The 19,713-nt window shown below is 33.3% G+C and overlaps 1 protein-coding gene and 1 long non-coding RNA gene across 3 annotated transcripts in view; one reads left to right on the top strand and one right to left on the bottom strand.

The window, feature by feature from the left end:
• Positions 1-7,876, top strand: part of LOC147398479 (uncharacterized) — an 11,555-nt gene extending 3,679 nt beyond the window's left edge. The window contains exons 2-3 of the long non-coding RNA XR_015179908.1: positions 1,908-2,042; positions 7,617-7,876. This is a non-coding gene — a long non-coding RNA (uncharacterized LOC147398479). The remainder of the gene's footprint in view (positions 1-1,907; positions 2,043-7,616) is intronic.
• Positions 7,877-12,132: 4,256 nt separating this feature from the next.
• On the bottom strand, positions 12,133-15,034 carry LOC147398478 (uncharacterized). 2 transcript variants are annotated; one of them, XR_015179907.1, is made up of 5 exons: positions 14,783-15,034; positions 14,110-14,258; positions 13,711-13,864; positions 13,048-13,200; positions 12,133-12,687 (listed from the first exon to the last, which is right to left on the bottom strand). XR_015179907.1 is itself a non-coding variant. In XM_086447690.1 (4 exons), exons 1-3 carry the CDS (start codon positions 14,203-14,205, stop codon positions 13,115-13,117), a joined length of 336 nt encoding a protein of 111 aa, XP_086303816.1. In that variant the 5' UTR covers positions 14,206-15,034; the 3' UTR covers positions 12,133-12,687; positions 13,048-13,114. The 2 variants fall into 2 exon arrangements, 1 of the variants encoding a protein (XP_086303816.1); XM_086447690.1 differs by having other exon boundaries at positions 14,110-15,034.
• Between the last annotated feature and the right edge of the window lie 4,679 nt (positions 15,035-19,713).

The raw sequence follows: 19,713 nt of genomic DNA, 5'->3' as shown, positions 1-19,713 counted from the left end.
TAATAAAATTCAAGATAGTAATAACAAAGTTTTGATCGTACGAAAGGAGATCCATTATGGATTTGAAGGAGTCTTAGTTCCTTGTGATTCATCAATAATTCATCTTTAGTTGGAGAACAACTTGAGAGACTTCCATCAAATGAAAATGGTTAGGTAAATGAGTACCTGCTTTTTCATCTGTTGCAGGGTGTATTTAGTCAAACAGTAAAATATTGATGATACCATTTTGGTAGGGAAGACAAAAGAGTTCGGCAGTGTAAGAAGAAATACAATAATGATTTGGTGAAATTTGTCACCAAATAAAGGACCACTCAATTAAATTGGTGAGATTTGTTGCCATCTCGGCCACCGTTGTATTGCTTTCCGTTTCTTTTATAATTATAAAAAAAAAAAAATGATAGTGGGTAGTTCGGCTTCAATTCACTTCGGAGAGTTAGGTTGAACTCAATTGCTTGTAAATTTCATACCATGATAAAGTTGGAGACATGAGCAAGGATAGTAAGGATGGCAAACACTTGTATTAGAACAATGAACTACAAGGTACTCAACACATCTATCGAGGCATAATTGTAATTTCTTCATGTATTGTCCTTAATAGGTTGTTCCAAAGTAGGAAGCCCTAAAAGAAAGTAGTGGACATGACATTTTTTGGAAATTGGAGGAAATAAATATTTTGCATCAATAGAGACTTTGGATTTCGTCATAGTGAGATGGAGTCTCCACTCTTGAAAACGCAAAGAGTGAAATTTTTAGGAACAAATGGCTGAAAGCAAGAAAAACTAGAGATTGAATGCTATTTTTGTGAAACAAGATGCTTTAGAAGAAAAGCTGTGAAAAAGGGACAGAAAGAGTTCGAGGAAAAACTTCAAACTCTCGTTGAGTTTGTTTTCATATGTTAACTGTAATGGGATTTCTGGTTATTTCTTGGAAATATGGGGTTATCATAGATATCATTGTCATTGATCTGAAGTTGGCAAAAATCTAAAAGACCCACACATGGAAACTTACCTTAGTCATGCAAAATAGAGTATAAAAGGGGTTAATCCTGGCTACATGGCTTTGTTTACTTACAATTTATGACATAGATGGAAATCCAAAGAAAAGATGGATGCTTCTTATTTTGTCTTTTCTTTGCAGTGATTAATAATTTGTAGACCTTTGGATGAATTGTGACTAACAGAGAGATCTTCATGGAAACATGGTCTGCCTCATGAGATTTTGTTACAGAAACAGGGCCTTATCCAAACAATTGGGTTCTACCTATTGCTAATTTCTTTCACTAAATTATACATAGGTAGGTAAGTCAGTGTCAACTAGATTCTTCTGCTGCTTGGTTAAGACTTTGATGAATGTAAATTCATCCAACTTAACTGATCTTATTTAGTCTTTATTTATTTATTTATTAATATTCCGTTCCCTCTTTCGTTTCTCTTTCCATTATTTATTGCCACCATTTTGTTATTCTCATACAATGCCCGTCACACTCAAAACTGAACTTCAAGTCTAGTCTAATTTCTTTCTTTCTTCCCTCCGTTTCTCACTTACTTTTCTTCACTCTTTCTTCCATTGCCTTTTTTTACCTTGTCTCTCTCCTTTTCTAATAAAAAACTATTTTTTCTTCAATATTACAGGTCTCTAATTGGGCTTAGTGCTTCATCTTTATTCCAGAATTGGGAATCCCATAATGATAGAGTAGCTACCTTTTCTTGAGAGTTGAAGAAATAAGCAGTTTTAGTATTTCTTTATTTGGGGATAGTATTGTAATTTCAGAACTATTTTCTTTATGTTTTTGTATTTTAAATAATGGTAAGAATTTTGTTATTTATTTATTTATTTACTTTTAAAGTCACGACCATTATATGAAGGTTTTTTAAATTCTTGTTTGATGTTTTGATTCTCTTAATCAGGAACTAGGTTTGAGTCTGATCAGAGGAATGGCTCTACCGTCTCTGGCTGCTGATCCATGCATGATGTAGCTTGGATCTGATCATTTTTCTTCCTCGACATGAAATAAAATTGCTTATCAGGCTGTTTTTCATCAGGTATGGGTTTTATTTGGTATCATTTTTCACTATAATCTTTTAGGTGTTATATAGCGATTTAGTCTAACTTTATTATTATTTTCTAAAAGTGTTTATTCTCCATTCTTTTGAAGTGTCACTGTCATGAATGAACTTTGGCTGTTAATCTTCTTCAAATTTATTATAATATTTGTCAAAGAGGAAGTCCACCACTCTGTGGAGCCACCAAGTTGGCCAAAAAAGAAAAAGGAAAAACAACATAATTGATGCCATCTTTTGAAAAAGACTTCTTTGCTTTTTCTAATTGAATGGATGGTTATCCAATTAAAAAAATTGAGTTGTGATTTAGTATAATATATTTGCACATATCTTATATAATAGATGTTTGTCGTGGGTATCACTCTTTTGAATGGGAAAGAAGATTCTGAGGTACCCGTTATTTTTCCATAATAAAATAAGGCTGTGATATTACCATGCCATTTACTATGATTATTCCCCAAACTTAATATAACACGGGTACGTATCATCGTACTATAAGATTACATCGTAAGGGAATTTATTATGTTAAAAGGTAGTCTAACCATACCATGGATTTAAGGTCAAGTAATTTTTAAGAATCCTTTCTGGTTTTGTTGAAAATTCAAGGTACCCCATAAGTTTTCAAACTGATGATATACTTGATAAGGGTCTTCCATGAGAGACCAACATAAAATGATTGAAATGCCGTCGTCTTCAACCTTTCCCAAAACCCTTTCCCAGAATAGGTTTTTGGGGAAAAGAGATTCTGGGGTTTTGCCAAGAGGTTTAAGACAAGCTTGAAGAGGTTTAATAAGTTAAGAAATATTTATCCTGAAGGTTTAAGACCATAGATTTTTTGGGAACAAATAATGGGATTATGTCATGAGATTGAAGATGAGGGTATTTTGGTCATTGTCTGAGTCTTTCATGGAAAAGCAAAGTCAAATGGTATGACACTAGTTTGAAAAAAGATTATGGGTAACATGGGTCATGCGTGTAACACAATTTACTCTTTCAAACTTTAGTTACATATAGTTTTCAAATGTTAAGTAAAAGAGTCGTGCTTGGTTTCTATCCACTTTCACTTCAGGTTAAGCGATGTGATGTCCCATCTTGAGGTCACTTCAGCAAATATTCCAAGTAAAATGAAGCTGAACTCAGTATCTAATAATACACTATTTAAGAGGAGAACCAGTCTATACTTGTTTTGTTTGGTTAGACTTGGGAGATTTCTATGCAACAACCACCACGAATCTTAAATATAAAGGCTACTTTTTCTGTTAATTGTTTGTGATTTTGTGTGGACAATGATATAGATATCGACATCAACATCCTTTTCGCTGCCGGTACAGAATCCTCATTTGGATTTTCAAGATTTGTCCATCCCTATTATAATATTACAGACAAGACGACCATTCTGGGAGTAAAGTAGGCGTTTTGTTTGGAATCTAGAACCTTCACTGTTTTTTTTTTTGTTTTTTTTCCTTTCTTGAGTAGATTTGTCTTAGAAATCTTTTATTTGAGGTAGTTCTTTTATTTCATTTTGAAATGATAATTTGTTGAATATAAATAATGAAAACTATACACTTTATATATAGACAAAATTAAATAACTGATTTAAATTGGATATATATTTCTCACAAGAACATCAAAAAATTAAGAGTGGGATAGAAATGGTACTTAAAGACAGGATATGATCCACCATAGGATGGATTCGAACCTTGAACCACCTGTCGGGATATTCCATTTTCTTTGATGACCCAGGTCCATAATTCCCGATGCAACTCTTGAAATTGATAATGGTGAAGGAAACTAACCAGATTAGTGTTTAGTGAACGTAGATTTATTTAGTTTATAAATAAGAGAGGATATAGGAAACCTTGCATTACTCCACAAAAATAAATAAATAAATAAATAAATAAAATAAGAGGGAGACATTAGTTTAAAAGATGATTTTATTTATATTTTTCTTGGTCATCTGATGCTCTTTGGCATATACTACAGCAGTGCTCGACTAGAAGATGGATATAGTTTTAGTGCGGGATCAATGGTAGTGATCTTGAGGTGGTGGTGGTAATTAAAAATCCTCTACAGTTTTTATTCAGATTATTTTAATTATTTGTATTTTTCAATTTATTGTTGTCTGTGATTAAACAACTCTAAAATAATGAGGTTAAAGTAATAATATAACTGTTTTATCTGCAAACTCACCTTTCTAATACCTTTTAAATTTGTTTTTTTTTTCTTCAATAAAAACACTACCAGTAAACAAGAACAAAACAAAACAAAAAACAAAAAAAACAAATCATTACATTACACATTTATCACATGCCCATTGAGTCCTCTATATATCTATAATGGAAATTGATCTTTTACATAATGAATTTCTAATAATATCTTATGGGCGCTTAGCCTAATCACTTAGGATTGTCAATTGGTCATTTGGTTAACTTTCGGCATAGCCCGTAGTTGAGTGGGCGCCAGTCATGTCAATAGTTCCAATTAATAATTGGTTAATGTAAGTCTGATTCATGTTTAGGGTTGGGGCTCGAGTTTGAGCCTGGAAATTACCACCGGGGTTGTTCGGCCGACACGACACGACCCAACCAGATAATGTGTATTAGCAATTTTTATAATTTGTAAGAATATTTGCAAGCTGGGTTGGGCTTGGACACCACTGATCTGTTATTTGGTCCTACCTGACCTTAGATGGGTCGGGCTCATTGAGGTTGGACTAGCTTTGGGTTGTTTACGATCTGGCCAAATCTGACGCAGCCTATTGACATTGAAAAGGCGTACATCAAGATGCCGAGGTTAGGAAATTGTTTAGGGCTCACATAAGCTGACCATCGTAGTCTTGTACAATCTTTTATGGGGCCAGTCTGCTTCACTACATTGTAGTACTTATTGGGCCCACAAGGCCACAGAGTAAAAAAATATATATTATAAAAGATGACAGTGGATAAGAGGTTTTTCCCAGTAAGTTCGTGGTCCACGGATAGTTTTTCAAAGTCTTATTCACGAAAAAAAAGTGCCAGCTTTCATGACTAGTCCGATGTTTGATCTCCACTAAATATCATCACCTTTATTTTTTATTATAATTGTTTTATATTTATAATTAAAATAAGAGAAAGTATAAGAAATGACTACCTTTTGAAAATTATTTGTAGCGGATGTCTTTTTATTTATTTTAGACAAAAAAAAAAACGTATGAGATACCATTCAGCTTAGGAACAACCCCCTCAGCCAATGTACCAACCTTAAACTAGTTTCAATAGAAATGTTTTGGCACTCATTTGGAATGGTCTTCCATGAGTGCTCTAATTTCTAATGCCAATACAAGATTACCATCTAAATCAAGAATAATTTGGCCAGCACCACTAGGACCCAAATGGCAGCACCATATTAACATTCAATTGGAGCTAGTCCATTATGGGCAATCATGGATTTGAATTGTCTTTCCCTTCTCGTGAGAATGAATAAATTATTTGATTCAACTCCTTTCCTTCATCGACAATGAAGATTTAAGATTCATCGTTGGAGGTAGCGTCATATTGTCATAAGGGTTTGTGTACATTAGAAGTGTTAACTTTTTTTTTTTTTTTTTTTTCTCTTTGGGGGCAATTTTGTCTTTGTACGGACTATAAATTCATAGCCAATTGCTTTTTGAGTTTCCTTCAGTGGATGTGGGCAGTCTGTCTTGTTGAACCAAATCAATTTTATATTATTCTCTCTTTCATGTTTTTTTCCTGATTCCTGATTTAGTTTTTGATTGTTATTAATGAATCCAATTTCCTTAACGAAATCAAGTTAATTAAAATTAAATGAATATGACTTTGTTTTGTAAAAAGAAATGGCATAAATTATAGTAATCAATACTAACATGATCTTAGATTTCAAAGTTAACAAAAAGTTTGAAGTGTAGTTGCTTTTATCCAAATTAGTATGAACCAAAGTTAAAAGTTAAGATGACATCACTGATTCAAAGTTTTCCAAGAGGAAACTTCAAAGAAGTCAGTCCTTATCCATGTACTTCAAGAACTTATAAATCAACTACTTGTGGGGTTCAATTTTAGGTATACAGCTTATACTCTAAATAAAAAACTCTCCCTCTTTGTTCTTTAATAATGGAGAAGATCAAGAATTTTTTCTTGAAATCAAAGCAATTGACCATCCCCTATTTTAAGCGACCATGCCTCCGAAAAACACAGGCACCGTTAGATGCCGAAACCTCGATTGATCATCTTGATGCCCTCCCACGACTTTCTTCTTCTCCTACTCATATTTCTCCTACTATGGTTAAGTGGGTCATGGTTCATTCTCGTTTTTCATGGTTTGAGATACTCATAGCTATGTCATTCAGCATTCCGATTGCACTTTTGAGTGTCTCTTATGAATTTGTTGGGGGCATTCTTGTTCCTGCTAAACTCTTCACTTCCAATCCGAAGCTCTTTCTTGTCTTCATTATCTTTGATGCTTTAGCTTTCGTAGCTTCGGTTATCGGATTTTGGCTCAATAATGTCCATAAGAGGATCAGTAAATATCTGTTTCTATCTGCGTTCCTTCTTTTGATGATTGCGTTCTGTGTGTACATGTGGGTTCTCCTCCCAAGTTACTTCAATTGGTTTCCACTTCTGTTATTCTTCACAGTTTTGCTTGTGTTAGTCTACGTGTATGTGCGTAAGGGAAATGATGATTATCTCGAGGATCATCACTTGGATTCGCTAATTTCATTGCCTTAACTACTAACCACTGATCAGGTAAATCTGATATTTCACTGCCACAAAAACAACTACTAGGGTAAAATTTGAATTTCTATTTTAGAGTAACTATTTGGTTGTTGTATCGTGGGGTTGGTTCTAGTACCTTAGCTACTACGTACATTAATTCCAAGTTAAATTTGATTTTTTTTTTTTTACTATAGAAAATTATTAGATTGTACTGTTACTTAGATAAATTTAAATTTACATTAAAGAACAATTATTTTAAATTACACGTAAATCTTTTATTTTAGAAATTATGGCACTAACCTTTGAAAAATATCACCAACCTTGGTTTAAAATCTCTTCTTGAGAGATTTACACGTAAATCTTTTATTTTAGAAATTAAAATATCACTAACCTTTGAAAGATTTACGTGTATTTAAAAAATAACCACCGGAACTTCAATACAAGATATCTATTGGCTCAAGAAGAGATTTAAACCAAGGTTGGTGAAGTTCCGGTAGTTATTTTTAAAATACACGTAAATCTTTTATTTCTTGATTGCGTTTCATCACTTACAACCCTAGATCTAGCGTTCTATGCTCACACAATCAAAACTATTTAAGAAAAAAACCAATTTTTTGGGATCAATGTTTTGCTCCGTTTTCAATCAAATTAAGAATGTGTCAGCTGGATGTTTACAAGACGCACTGTAGCAAACTACTGATTCTTAGGTAAATCTGCTTCTTTTTTTTTCAGTTTAGAACAACCATTTGATTTATAAATGCTACATTATTATTTAAATTTAATTAGCTAAAAATGCATTGTTTTTTATTAGAATAACTATTTGATTGATGTTTTATCTAATGTTTAGGTGATTGGAAAGATGGATAACTGTGATGAAGCGCAAGAACTTTGGATTATGGGTACGATGCTAAAGGTTGGAGATGGTGGATTTGGATTTGTATTTGGTTAGGTTATGGTTACTTAGCGACTTGCTCGTTCCTTTTTGTGGTCTGCTGCTTTTGAAAAGATGTTGGCCTTTTACTTTAGTTTTCCTATACATTTAAATAAATAAAGCGTGTTATGTGGGTGATTTTGACTACAATAAGATAAAAATAGATTTTCTCTGTACTTGTCTGTCTTTGCAATTTTTGGACTAGTCAACCATACCTTGGTGGTGGAATCGATTATGAACTGATCCATATCTTAGATGTCGAAGTAGATCCAGTTCCATATACTAAAAATGAAATTGGAATACATATATATATGGTCAGGTTTGGTAGCCAATGTTAGGAAGCCAACATATTTGTCCTATGTGGCTTAAAAGTTTCAGATTGAGCTGATTTTTGATGAGAATGATCTCTATGGTGAGGAGATCATTCTCACCAAAAATCAGCCCAGTCTGAATTTTCTAAGTCCATCAAAAGTAGTTTAAAATTGTGAACCGTCGATTTTTTTACTAAAAAATCTGTAAATCACTTTTTATGGGCTAAGAAATTTCAGATTTGACTGCATTTTTGTGAAGATGATCTTCTCGCCATTGAAATTATCTTCACAAAAAATAAGCTCAATCCAAAACTTTTAAGCTACATAGGACAAATGTGTTGGCTCCCTAACGTTGACTGTCAAAGTTGACCTATATATATAGGGGAGCGTTCACAGGTCCTAAAGAGAGAACATTTTTCAAAACTTCTAACCTTAATTTACAAGTTGAAGAATTGTGGACCGTCTTTTGTAAATTACTTTTGATCGGGTTATAAGTTTCAGAATGATCTGATTTCTTCTCATCATAGAGACCATCATCACAAAAAATCAATCAATTCTGAAATTTCTAACCCATGCTTTGAAAAATGTTTGGCTCTTTTTAGGGCCTCTGAACGCCACTCATATATATATATATATATATATATATGGGTGGCGTTCGATAGCCAATATTAGGGAGCCAACATGTCTATCCTATATAACTTAAAAATATCGGATTGGGTTGATTTTTTGTGAAGATGATCTCTTTGATGAGAAGATCATCCTCACAAAAAATAAGCCCAATCTAAAATTTCCAAGTCCATAAAAAATGATTTAGAAATTATGGACGATTTCTTATCAAAAATTTGTAAAACCATTTTTTTTGGACTTAGAAGTTTCAGATTAGGCTGATTTAATTTGAGGATGATCTCCTCACGATAGAGATCATCCTCACAAAAAATCAGTTCAATCCAAAACTTTTAAGTCATATAGGACAACGTTGGTCGTCGATCGCCACCTTATATATGTAGGGGTAGAGTTTGGTGGTCAACATTAAGAGCCAAAATTTGTCCTATATTACCAAAAATTTTAGATTGGGCCTATTTTTTTTGTGAAGATGATCTCTATGGTTGAGGAGATTATCCTTACAAAAATCAGTTCAATCTACAAGTACTAACCCCATCAAAAGGGGCGTACAAAATAATAGTAAAAAATTGATGGTCCACAATTCTAAACCAATTTTGATATGGTTGGAAGTTTCTGATTGGGCTGATTTTTTGTGATGATGATCTCTCCACCTTAATGTTGGTTGTTGAACGTGGCCCATATATATATTAAAAGCCTTCATCATTGCCGCAAATTATATATATAATATATAAATAACGGAAGGGGAAGAAACCCATTCTCTTGTAAAGGAAGCTCAAAGCAATATCATTGGGTAGGATTGCAATGAAGAAGGGGAAGATGGGAAATTTAATTTGATCCACTATCAAGAATAAACAAAAAAAAAAAAAAAATCGAGGAGAAATTTTTTTTTTGTGATCCTACCTAGGTTGCCCAATTAGTGAAAAATCTAGATTAAGAAGACAATCATTTCTATTTGATTGAGATCCTCGAAGATTTTTAGTTTTCTTTGCGGTGAGCCTATTAAATTTCAATCCTGGTGTTTTTTCATTTTCTCTCTGCCTAGTTTGGAGTGATCCTTGGATATTCTAAAGTCCATGCATGGCTTGTTTGCAGTGCTTTGTTGGGCCATGTCCTTATATTTTATATTTTTTGTTTGTATTAATTTAAATCATTTGTTTGCTTTAAATTTTTTTTTTTGTTTGTATTAATTTAAATCATTTGTTTGCTTTAAAAAAAATTAAAAAGAAAAGGAAAGATTAAAAAAGTTCATTAGAAAGTAATTATTTTGAAATTGGATACAAGTACATAAATCATCAATAATTATCAAAATCTATATAATAAAACATGATGGTTGTCCCACCCCTTTGTCTCATTTCCTTCATAAATGTTATGGGTTGGGATTTTATTTCAAGGAAATTTTTTATTTTTATCGTCTTTCATCTTCTCTCCTTTTTAAGAATACCCTTTCAATTTTAATATCTTTCCTTTTCTACACCTCCCTTCCCTCTCCTCTACCGATACGAGCAAACTCTAGTAAAAGGGTTTTGGTAATGTGTGCACACATTAAAAATGCATCAAATACACCTTGGGAACAAGTACTTAGGGGTATTTTTGATCAAATTTTGTAGGGCATTTTCAATATGAAAATCAGATCGCAAGATGTATTTAATGCAATTTAACGTGTCCCCATTAACAAAATCCTCAGTAAAAATAGAAGACAACCTTACTTAACTTTAAGTTTTCCAAGTTTATTGAAAATATCAAATCATGACAACCACCTTTGCTAATTTCATCATTAATATCATTCCACCGTCTTGATATAAAGACCCCAATTAGGGATGATGATAGATGAATCACAATATCACTTTTTCCATTTCACCATATGCAGCTAATGTGCTAGATTGCCGTTACCGCCATAATCTGGCTGTTAATTGACTTAATTACTTTTTTTTCTAACAAACTCTTCCAAATCCAAAATCAAAAAGGCAAAGTCTTTCTAATTGACTGGAATCTTAGACTTTAAGATCATAAGTCTTGTCTTTGTGAACCCACTTTTGTATTCCCATGGATCCATTGTGTCTAGTATGACTTCTCTTTATATCTTCGTCTCCACGCACATGTTTTATGCGCTCTTCTCTCCCCTCCCCCTCACAATCATAATGATAATAAAATAATTTTTTTTTGGGACAGCCAGGTCCACACGTGATTCGAGCAGCGGATTTTCTATTTTCATAAACAAAAGTAACTTCAATATCTATTGAGCGCTAATATTTTCCACATCATTATGTTATTAATAAATATGATAAATTATTTTATTATATGACGTGATTTTAGAATGAAATCGCTTATGATATTTATTCACTATATAATGATGTGCTAATAGCATACTGTTAAATTTTATGCATTTAAAATCTTAAATATAACTTTAATAAACTGTGATTTTTTTCAATAAAATTTAATCTATCATATACTTCAAGCATACTATTCATTTAATCCAAAACGAGTTGATAGTACTTACCTTGTGCCATCATAAAAGTTGTTGATTCAAAATCGTTGGAGGTGTGACTTTCAATCCACGTGTTCCTCAAAATTTTTGAAATCCCAATCAAATTGATCATTGTATTTTAGACTCATCTTCTCCTTTCTCTCTCTATATGGAACGGATTGGGTACTAGTGATTGATGGTTATCACCGATATTAGAATTCTCTTCTTGTGTATATTTTCCACACTTCTATTCGTTCTCTATTACTTGTCAAAATGGGGTCGCCGATCCTCTTTTATAAATGAAGGTTGATGGCCTAGAGTTATTCTTTTAGTGAAATTCCTATTCATTAAAGTCTCTTATTAATTTTAAAGAATACTAACTAATTCTAACGATATTGAAATTCTTTTAATATTGATATCTTTTATATATAGAATTCTTGTGTAATTAAACCACAAAATCATGAGGTTAATGGGTCATACGATATAAAGTTCTAACACAGAACCCTATCTATTTCATGTTGGCAATCTAGATGTTCAAATTATAATCACTTGTTATTAATTAGATTTTAGAAACTAAGAAGGCATATAATTAGCATAAAAATCCATTCGAGAACATGGTAAAAGTTGACCAACTAATTAAGGAAAACAATCTGTAAACACTACTAGAAAATTGACTTAGACCGACGGATAGATCCGTCGCTAAATCTGCATAATTCTGTCGTAAAATAATATACCGACAGAGAGGTTTTTCGTCAGCACTTGTCGGAGTTGATAGTGTCGGTAATTGTTTTAGCGACGGCATATTAAAATTTCCGTCGCTATATCCATTATTTTCTGGAAAAAAATTCTTGTGGAAATTTTGTTTTCATTTGTTATTTACATCTTTACCGACAGACTTTCTAAGTCCGTCGGTATATGCTATTTTGTTAAAAAAAAACATTTACTAAAGCTAGCCCAGCCCATATATCAATTATATCAACTTACCACCCCCACACTGTAAATTGCTGAACCCCCCACACATCATAAATTTACAAAAGCCAGCCACCCCCCACCCCCACACTGTAATTGGCTTTCAGGCTCAGGTATCATATTTGTATGAGACATTGCTGCTGGTTCTGGTAGTGGTACCATAGGGTTATTGCTGAGAGGAACTCCAAAGAGCTTACAGTTACCATCACCTTTGGACTTTACGGCCTCGTATTGCTGGAACATGGTTGGTTGTGGTCTTACTCCTACCAGATGATGGAGTGTCTCTGAGTGAGACGGTGAGAGCAGAGGCATCAACCAGTTTCCTTGATGTTGTTGCTCCACCCTAAGACTACTCTGCATCATAGGGTAACCACTCTGCCCACCACATCTACTGGTGCCTAGTTTTTGATAAGATATCTCGCCAGAATGTGTGCCCAGTTCTCTGATCCAAATCTTCTTTGACTAGAAACCATTTCCATCTTCTCATCATCTTGAGATGGAGGCCATGAGATGGACTTTTGAGCAATGTCGGACTCATTGTGTTCAGCATAAGAGCCTCTCAAGATCAAGGATGAAAACCCATTTGCTGAAGAAGGTTCCACAGTGACCTTAGTTGAGCCTAAGTAAATCAATGTAGAATATACTTAGCCTCTAAAAGCTACCAACCAATTACAGTATGATAGTTTAAAAATTGCATATGGATGTAATAGATTGAATATATCTTAGTTCAAGATACAATACCACCAACAAAATGGTAAGTTGATTCATCAGAAAATTGATAAATTATATTTATAGCTATGATTGACAATTCAATCTAAGGGACCAAATATGTAAATTTTCTATGTGTGAACTGCTGAAAGCAGAGTTACCGTTACATAGAATTAAATGTTTCATGAATTACCATACAGAACAGAAGGCATGTGTTCCACACAAAACAACAAAAAATATTAAATAAAATAATTTACGTCGAGTGTCATACCCTTCCCAACCCCTTGAAGGGCACTTATGGGCTGCCAAAGAGCTGAAAATGTGATGCCAATGCTAAACTAATGGACTGTGCTTCCAGCCATCCATATCATGAAGCCCATCATGAACAAATTCTTGAAAGGGGCTTGGGCACTTCCCAAGCTTTCTATTCATGCGGAAAACAAAAACATGTTAACTACTTGTACTTTAGGTTACACAGAATAACATATATTTTGTTAAAACTCATTTAACAAAATATAGCCGAATAGGCGGATCTGAAGAATATCACATGCACAAAATTAAAAGAAAAGATGTGTGAAAGCAGTTGATCACTACCTACCTATATAAGCATGAGTGGCATATACAAAAAACTAAATGATATGGTTTGCAGAGTTCTTCGAAATTGAGGGTCAATGTAGAACTGTTCTTAACATCAAGGAGAGCATGCACATCATAGCATGTTCAAATAAAATAGAAAATTCCACAAAATAGAAACTAATCTCATTAGGAGATACACTTCAGTGTCATATTTCAGTTGACAATCATGGCACAGGTAGTTCCATTTGGTTGGAGTCCACATAACTTCACCATCTAAATTTACAAATGTAGCTATCGAAAGGAAAAAAGAAAAGAGAAAAATTTATAAACATAGATACCATGCTTCTGATCAACAAACCTCCTCTAGAGGATTCCTTTTTCCTCATCATATCATGCGTTGAGTTTGAATAAACCTGGAAGAGCAATGAAAGCATCAGCATGTTTCGCCATTTCCAACTTCCTTCATGCATATCTGCAACTGTCTTCACTTCTCCAATGGTTTCTCCTGAAATCTGGATTTTGAATTCAGTTTATTAATTATATATAACTCAGAAAACAAGTGAAAGTGGGGATAACACAGTACCTCCAATAAAGACTTTATTGATGATGATGATCGTCCAATTAATAGATCATTTCCTCTACTTTAGGACTGTTGTCAATGACCTTTAAGGCTTAACCTCAATTGTCATAACTAACAGTCCCAAGTGACAAATTGATATAGGAAGTGAAATTCGTGCACACATACACACATACATACCTTCAAATCATGAATCTCCATTCTGCCAACAGCAGGCCAACTGGCTGCTGGACGCTTTTCTACTATGACTTCTGGGGCTTCAGGAGGAATGTGCATGTATTGGTTTAGCCTTTCGACAGAAATGATGCATCATTTATGCTGTCACCTACCTTCAAGGGGACACTAGATGTGTCAGTGAGACAAACATATTCATTTTCTCAGTTCTTAAAATGATAAGAGAACTGTTTTGATCCCCTTTTTCAACTTATAGAATATCTAAAGGCTACATTTTCCAAATACCAATTGCACCAGAGAAAAAAGGAGCAAAAAAGCACATGCTAATGACTCATGGAATAAAATATTTAATTGATAAATACAATGTAAAGTGGAATGAAAAGAGAAAGAAAGCCTCCAACTTCCAAGCAAATAAATTACACAGTCCCTCTTGCCAAGAAACAATCTAACAATGTCATATAACGCCTGCACCATGAAGCCCAAATGACACCTCAACCCTCTAGAAGTCATGGTTTAAAAAAATGAAAAATAAAAAATTCCCTGGTCAGACTTCAAAAATGGACAGACTTTGCACTCCCAGATTGTTAACAAATATCAAGTATTTTTCATAAATGTCAATTGTATGAAGAAACCAAAATCGGTCTAACGATTTGCCCAAGTCAAAGAGGTCCTAACTCACATTGGAAAGTGCACCCAACTCGTCCACCATGGGAAGAACCGTGCCGCCATGGGAAGAACTGCACTGGCAAATAGACAATGACACATTTCTAAATTAATTCGAGAACAATTACATCTCATTTCTAACCCTTCACTAGTACGTAGATTTGAAGACCTTTCAAAGTATAATTACAATTGCATTTCCATGTAGTTGTAATTATACTACTGAAGAACAGACCAAAAAAATAATAAGAATTTACAGAAGCCAGGTCCAAATTCAAAAAAATAATAAGAATTTAATGAAGCCTTGATCATCACTAAATGGGCATCACTCACTAATTCAACTTGGTAGTTAAAAAGTGATCCATCATGCTTTTCTCTCTCTATTGTTTCGATAATTTGAGTTGGAAAATTTTCTTTTTCCTAATATAAAGGTTCAGCTTTACTTACATTCCCTAATCTGTAAAGGTTGGATCAAGAATTTCATGAAGATGCATTAAAGACAAATAGAAAAAAGTGAAAAATTATTTAACAAGAACAAAGATCCTTTTTTTTTCTTCTTTTCTTGGAAGATGTAACAAGAACAAAGATCTAATCAAGAATAAAAGGTAAATTCACTAATCTAAGTAAATGTTTCACACCATTTTGAAGATCGATTCACAGGATGACGTGATAATTTTTCTAGAGTTTGATGTCCTCACTAGTCACTCCACTGGAAAACAAAGATGCTGATAGGTTTATAATAAAATCTATCTTCAGAACACAATAAAATCTCAAATCCATTTTCTCAAGCATGTATTTTTCTTTTTTTTTTTCATTTGCGTGAAACAAAACTAAATTTTAACTCTCATTCACACAACGTTTGGTTCACAAGATATAGTTTTCTGAAAATAGTTTCACGAAAAAAAATAAAATTTAGATTAAATTTCATTTTCCACGAGAGTATTTTCCAGAAAATTACATGCTGCAAACGTAATAGCACCTTTCTATAAAAAAAAACCAGAATTTCTTTAAAGAATAAACATTTTTCCAGAAAATTACATGATTTGAACCAAATAAAATTAGAATTTTCCCCCAAACTACTGCTACACATTCAAGATCGAATCCAAAACAAAAACATTCAATCAGAAACAACAATGCTGAAATTAAAACACCAAATAAATCTATAAAAACCTACTTTTAAGACCAGGTCTACAAATCACCATCATGAAAACGAAAAAAATACAAAAACAAAAATCCAACCTAGCGAGAATGGCTGCAAGTCGGATCTAAGATTCTGTGAGGATAAAAATCTCTCTGAATCAGAGACTCTTGATCACCACCACCTCATTTCCTTCTCCGTAAGAAGAAATGCAGAAACACAGATACGGAGAAGAAAGATTCTAAAGAAAGAACGAGAACGAAAATGAAACGAGAGTGAGTGACGAAGGAAACTTTCATAGTGTGAAATTCTTTCTTTCCAAATAATATGTTCATGGATTTACCTTGGTTTGATAGATGATAAACCCTACACCTCTAGTCGAAAATCATAAATTGTTGAACGAATCGATCTTTTTGTCCCTAATCAGCTCGATCTCTTCGGATCGTCCCTAATCAGCTATTTCTTCGGATCAGATCGATCTCTTCGGATCAAAAACGGAGATTGAGAGTTCATTTTCGACAGAGAGGCAGAGAGAAATATACGTTCTTCTCTCAAATTCGACAGAGAGGCAGAGAGCTCGTTTGGTTGGAGGGAAAACAAACTAAGAAAACAAAAGGAGAGGGAAAAAAAAACTAAAGAAAATGAAAGTAGAGGGGAAAAAAAACGAGAAAATAAACTCTATACCGACGACATGTTTTTATCCGTTGCTATATAAGTCCTCTGCACCGACGGATAAAATTTTACCGTCGCTATATATCAATTTTCCTATAGTGAAACCCTTCAGACTTAAAGACTAGAGCTCAAGGATTGAAAATACAAGATGGATTACTCCAATAGAACTCGAACCAATATCCCACTACAAAACACCCCCCTCCCCCAGGTTCTTAAAAAAAATATATGCCCATTAGGAACGGTTTTAAGCCGTTCCTAATGAAGTATAAAAACGGTTTTGGGACTGTTTCTTATAGGGGCGTTGTTAAATACTTCAAAAGTTTTAAATTATTGATAATTGGAATGATATAAAACCGTTCCTAATTTACAATTTTGGAACGGCTATAAGTCGTTTTTTATTCACACAATAAAATGGCTTAAAACCGTTGCATTCCTTAAGACAAGCCCAAATACTGGAACGGCTTTTAACCCTTCCTAGTTTTAAACCCATTGAACCACAAATATACATATGGGAAATGTTTAGCACCAAACATTTTTGGCAAAACATTTTTCAAAACATGGGTTAGAAGTTTTGGAATGGGCTGATTTTTTGTGAGGATGATCTCTACGGTGAGGAGATCATCATCACCAAAAATCAGCCCATTCCAAAACTTATAACCCCATCAAAAATGATTTACAAAAAATGGACGGTCCACGAATTTTCAACTTGTGAACATAGGGCTAGAAGTTTTGGAATGAGCTGATTTTTGGTATCATCCTCACCAAAAATCAGCCCATTCCAAAACTTCTAGCCCATGTAGGACAAAAATGGTTGGCTAAAATGTTGGCCAAAATGTTTGGTGATGATATATATAAGCATATCCTATTGCTCATAAAAAAGGTGTTACAAACAACAATATATGAATAAAAATTACATTTTTATATTGTTAAAATCATTTGTTCCAAACCATTAAGATTCTCAATCTCCCAAACTAGAAACACAACTCTCTTTAACATGTTATTTACAACAAAAAAAATAATAAACATCCTTGGGAAATTAAATTTTCAAGGCCTGGTTTCTAGAAGCTTGATTCCATGATTTGGTTGGCCGTCATCATCAGAATTTGCTTTCTTCATAAATATTCAATAGAGAACCTAATCACCCATTTGATTTGGAATCCTGCAAAAAAAAAAAAAAAAAAAGATAAATGAATCAAATAAAATGACATAATGAAAAACAACTCTATATAGGTGTTACTAAAAATCTTCCATTAATTCAAAAATAAGAAATGGATTTTCTTCGTATCTACAACCTGATTGGTTTTAGAATCTGTAATTGTCTGGTCTGACCTAATAGCCATCCAATAATTAAAAGTTGACACTCTATCGGGTCAGACCTCCTTAGTACTGAAAAAGTACTTCACTTTCTTCAAATCACCTAAACATAAATGAAACACTCCTAATGAAGTTCATAAACTATTGAGAAATATTCTAGGGATTCCCACTTATCAGGCAAAGCCCAATAACATCATCTTGGAGTTGTTGTTGTCGATGGTATGAGTGGGAAGCTTATGTCGTCATTGTTCGATACAGTACTACCTAATCAATTGCTATTGTTGGTATTGCTACTATTATTGTCATTGCTACCTATCATAATTAAAATAGTCATGACAGATGATAGACTTATGGTGTTCTACATCTACAGAGAGTGTTGATGTTGTTATGTAATAGTAAGAGGAGAAAATGAATATGGGTTGTTATACTACCACCACTGCAATCATTTAAAACACAGAATTGAGATTTATCTCCAGTCATATATCTAAAGCAATCACTATCAAAATTTCATTTAGACGATTCAGAAGTTTTAAGAGCAGTTTGCATAACAAGACATTTCAAAATTTCCTTTTTTAACCCATTTCTTAGACAACCATTTGTGATTCATTTCTTTTAGGGGTTATAGTTCTTATTGAATTTTTCTAATTTAGCTTTTGAAGTTCTTTTCTTATGATTCTTGATTTTTTGTTTAATTCTTGTATTCTTCGATGCATTTTTTTATTTTTCAAAATTTTTTCTCTTTGAATTCTGAGATCATTTCCTTTCTTTCTACAATTCAAATTGCATATGATCAGTTATTCTACAATAATGACAAATGATATCAATTGAAATTACTATAATGAGGGGGGGGGGGGTAAATAGGTTTTTTTTACCAATATTTAAAATATTAAAACACTTAATGTCTCATTCAAGCAATCATACCATACATTTAATAAGATTTTCTAGAATTAAAAATAGAGTAAAACTTAGAAGAAAAAAAAAGTCAAACCATAAAAGAGAAACGGATTTTATAGTGGTTCGGTGACCTCAGTCCCTACTCCACTATCAGAAAGCTCAGTAACTTGAGCTGGGTTCTTTTATTCAATGCTTTCGGATTACAAACACTTACAAAGAAGAGCAAGCACATCGCAACGACACAATGCTTGGGACTTACACCCGAGCCATTTTGAGACTTCTCAATAAGAAATCTCTGTAAAAAACTAAAGATGAAATAGAACAACTCTTTAACTCAGAATGTTACTAAATAGATCAGAGGAGTAGAAATAAAACTCAAGAGCTATCTCTGATATAAATTATACTTTTCTTGATGATCTTCTCTTGAAAAAAACACTTCTATTATAGAAGAAAAAATAGATTATGGTTAAAGAAAAATCCTAATAAATAATGATAAAACTTTAAAAAGAGTCAAGAAATCTAATAACAACCAAGGACTAAGTCTTTCTTGAAAAAATAATGTTAGAAACAAAATTTGAAGGAATTGCATAAGCTGAGATTCAAGCACTCGATCAGCCAAACAAGTCTCGGTTGATAGAGTGACCAAAGTCAGGAGCTATGAGACTTTTGGGTTCGATCGACCAAATAGTCTTGGTCGCCTGAATGAGTATAAACAAAGGTCCAAGAGTTTGAGCTCGATAGACTGGAAGGAGTCAGTTGCTTGAGTGAGTAGAAATAAAGGTTTGCAAGTTTTGGGTTCGATCGCCCGAATGAGTAGAAAATAAAGGGTAAAAGAGATTCGGGTTCAGTCAATCATAAATAGATTGGTTGGCCGACCAAGGACACTCACACACACTCTTACCTTTTTTCTTTTTTTCTTTTCAGCATGTGTA

This window comes from Akebia trifoliata, chromosome 7, assembly GCF_017979445.1.
Source record: "Akebia trifoliata isolate Shusen 1 chromosome 7, ASM1797944v1, whole genome shotgun sequence".
Lineage (NCBI taxonomy): Eukaryota > Viridiplantae > Streptophyta > Magnoliopsida > Ranunculales > Lardizabalaceae > Akebia > Akebia trifoliata.
This window is presented reverse-complemented; position numbering and strand designations above follow the sequence as displayed.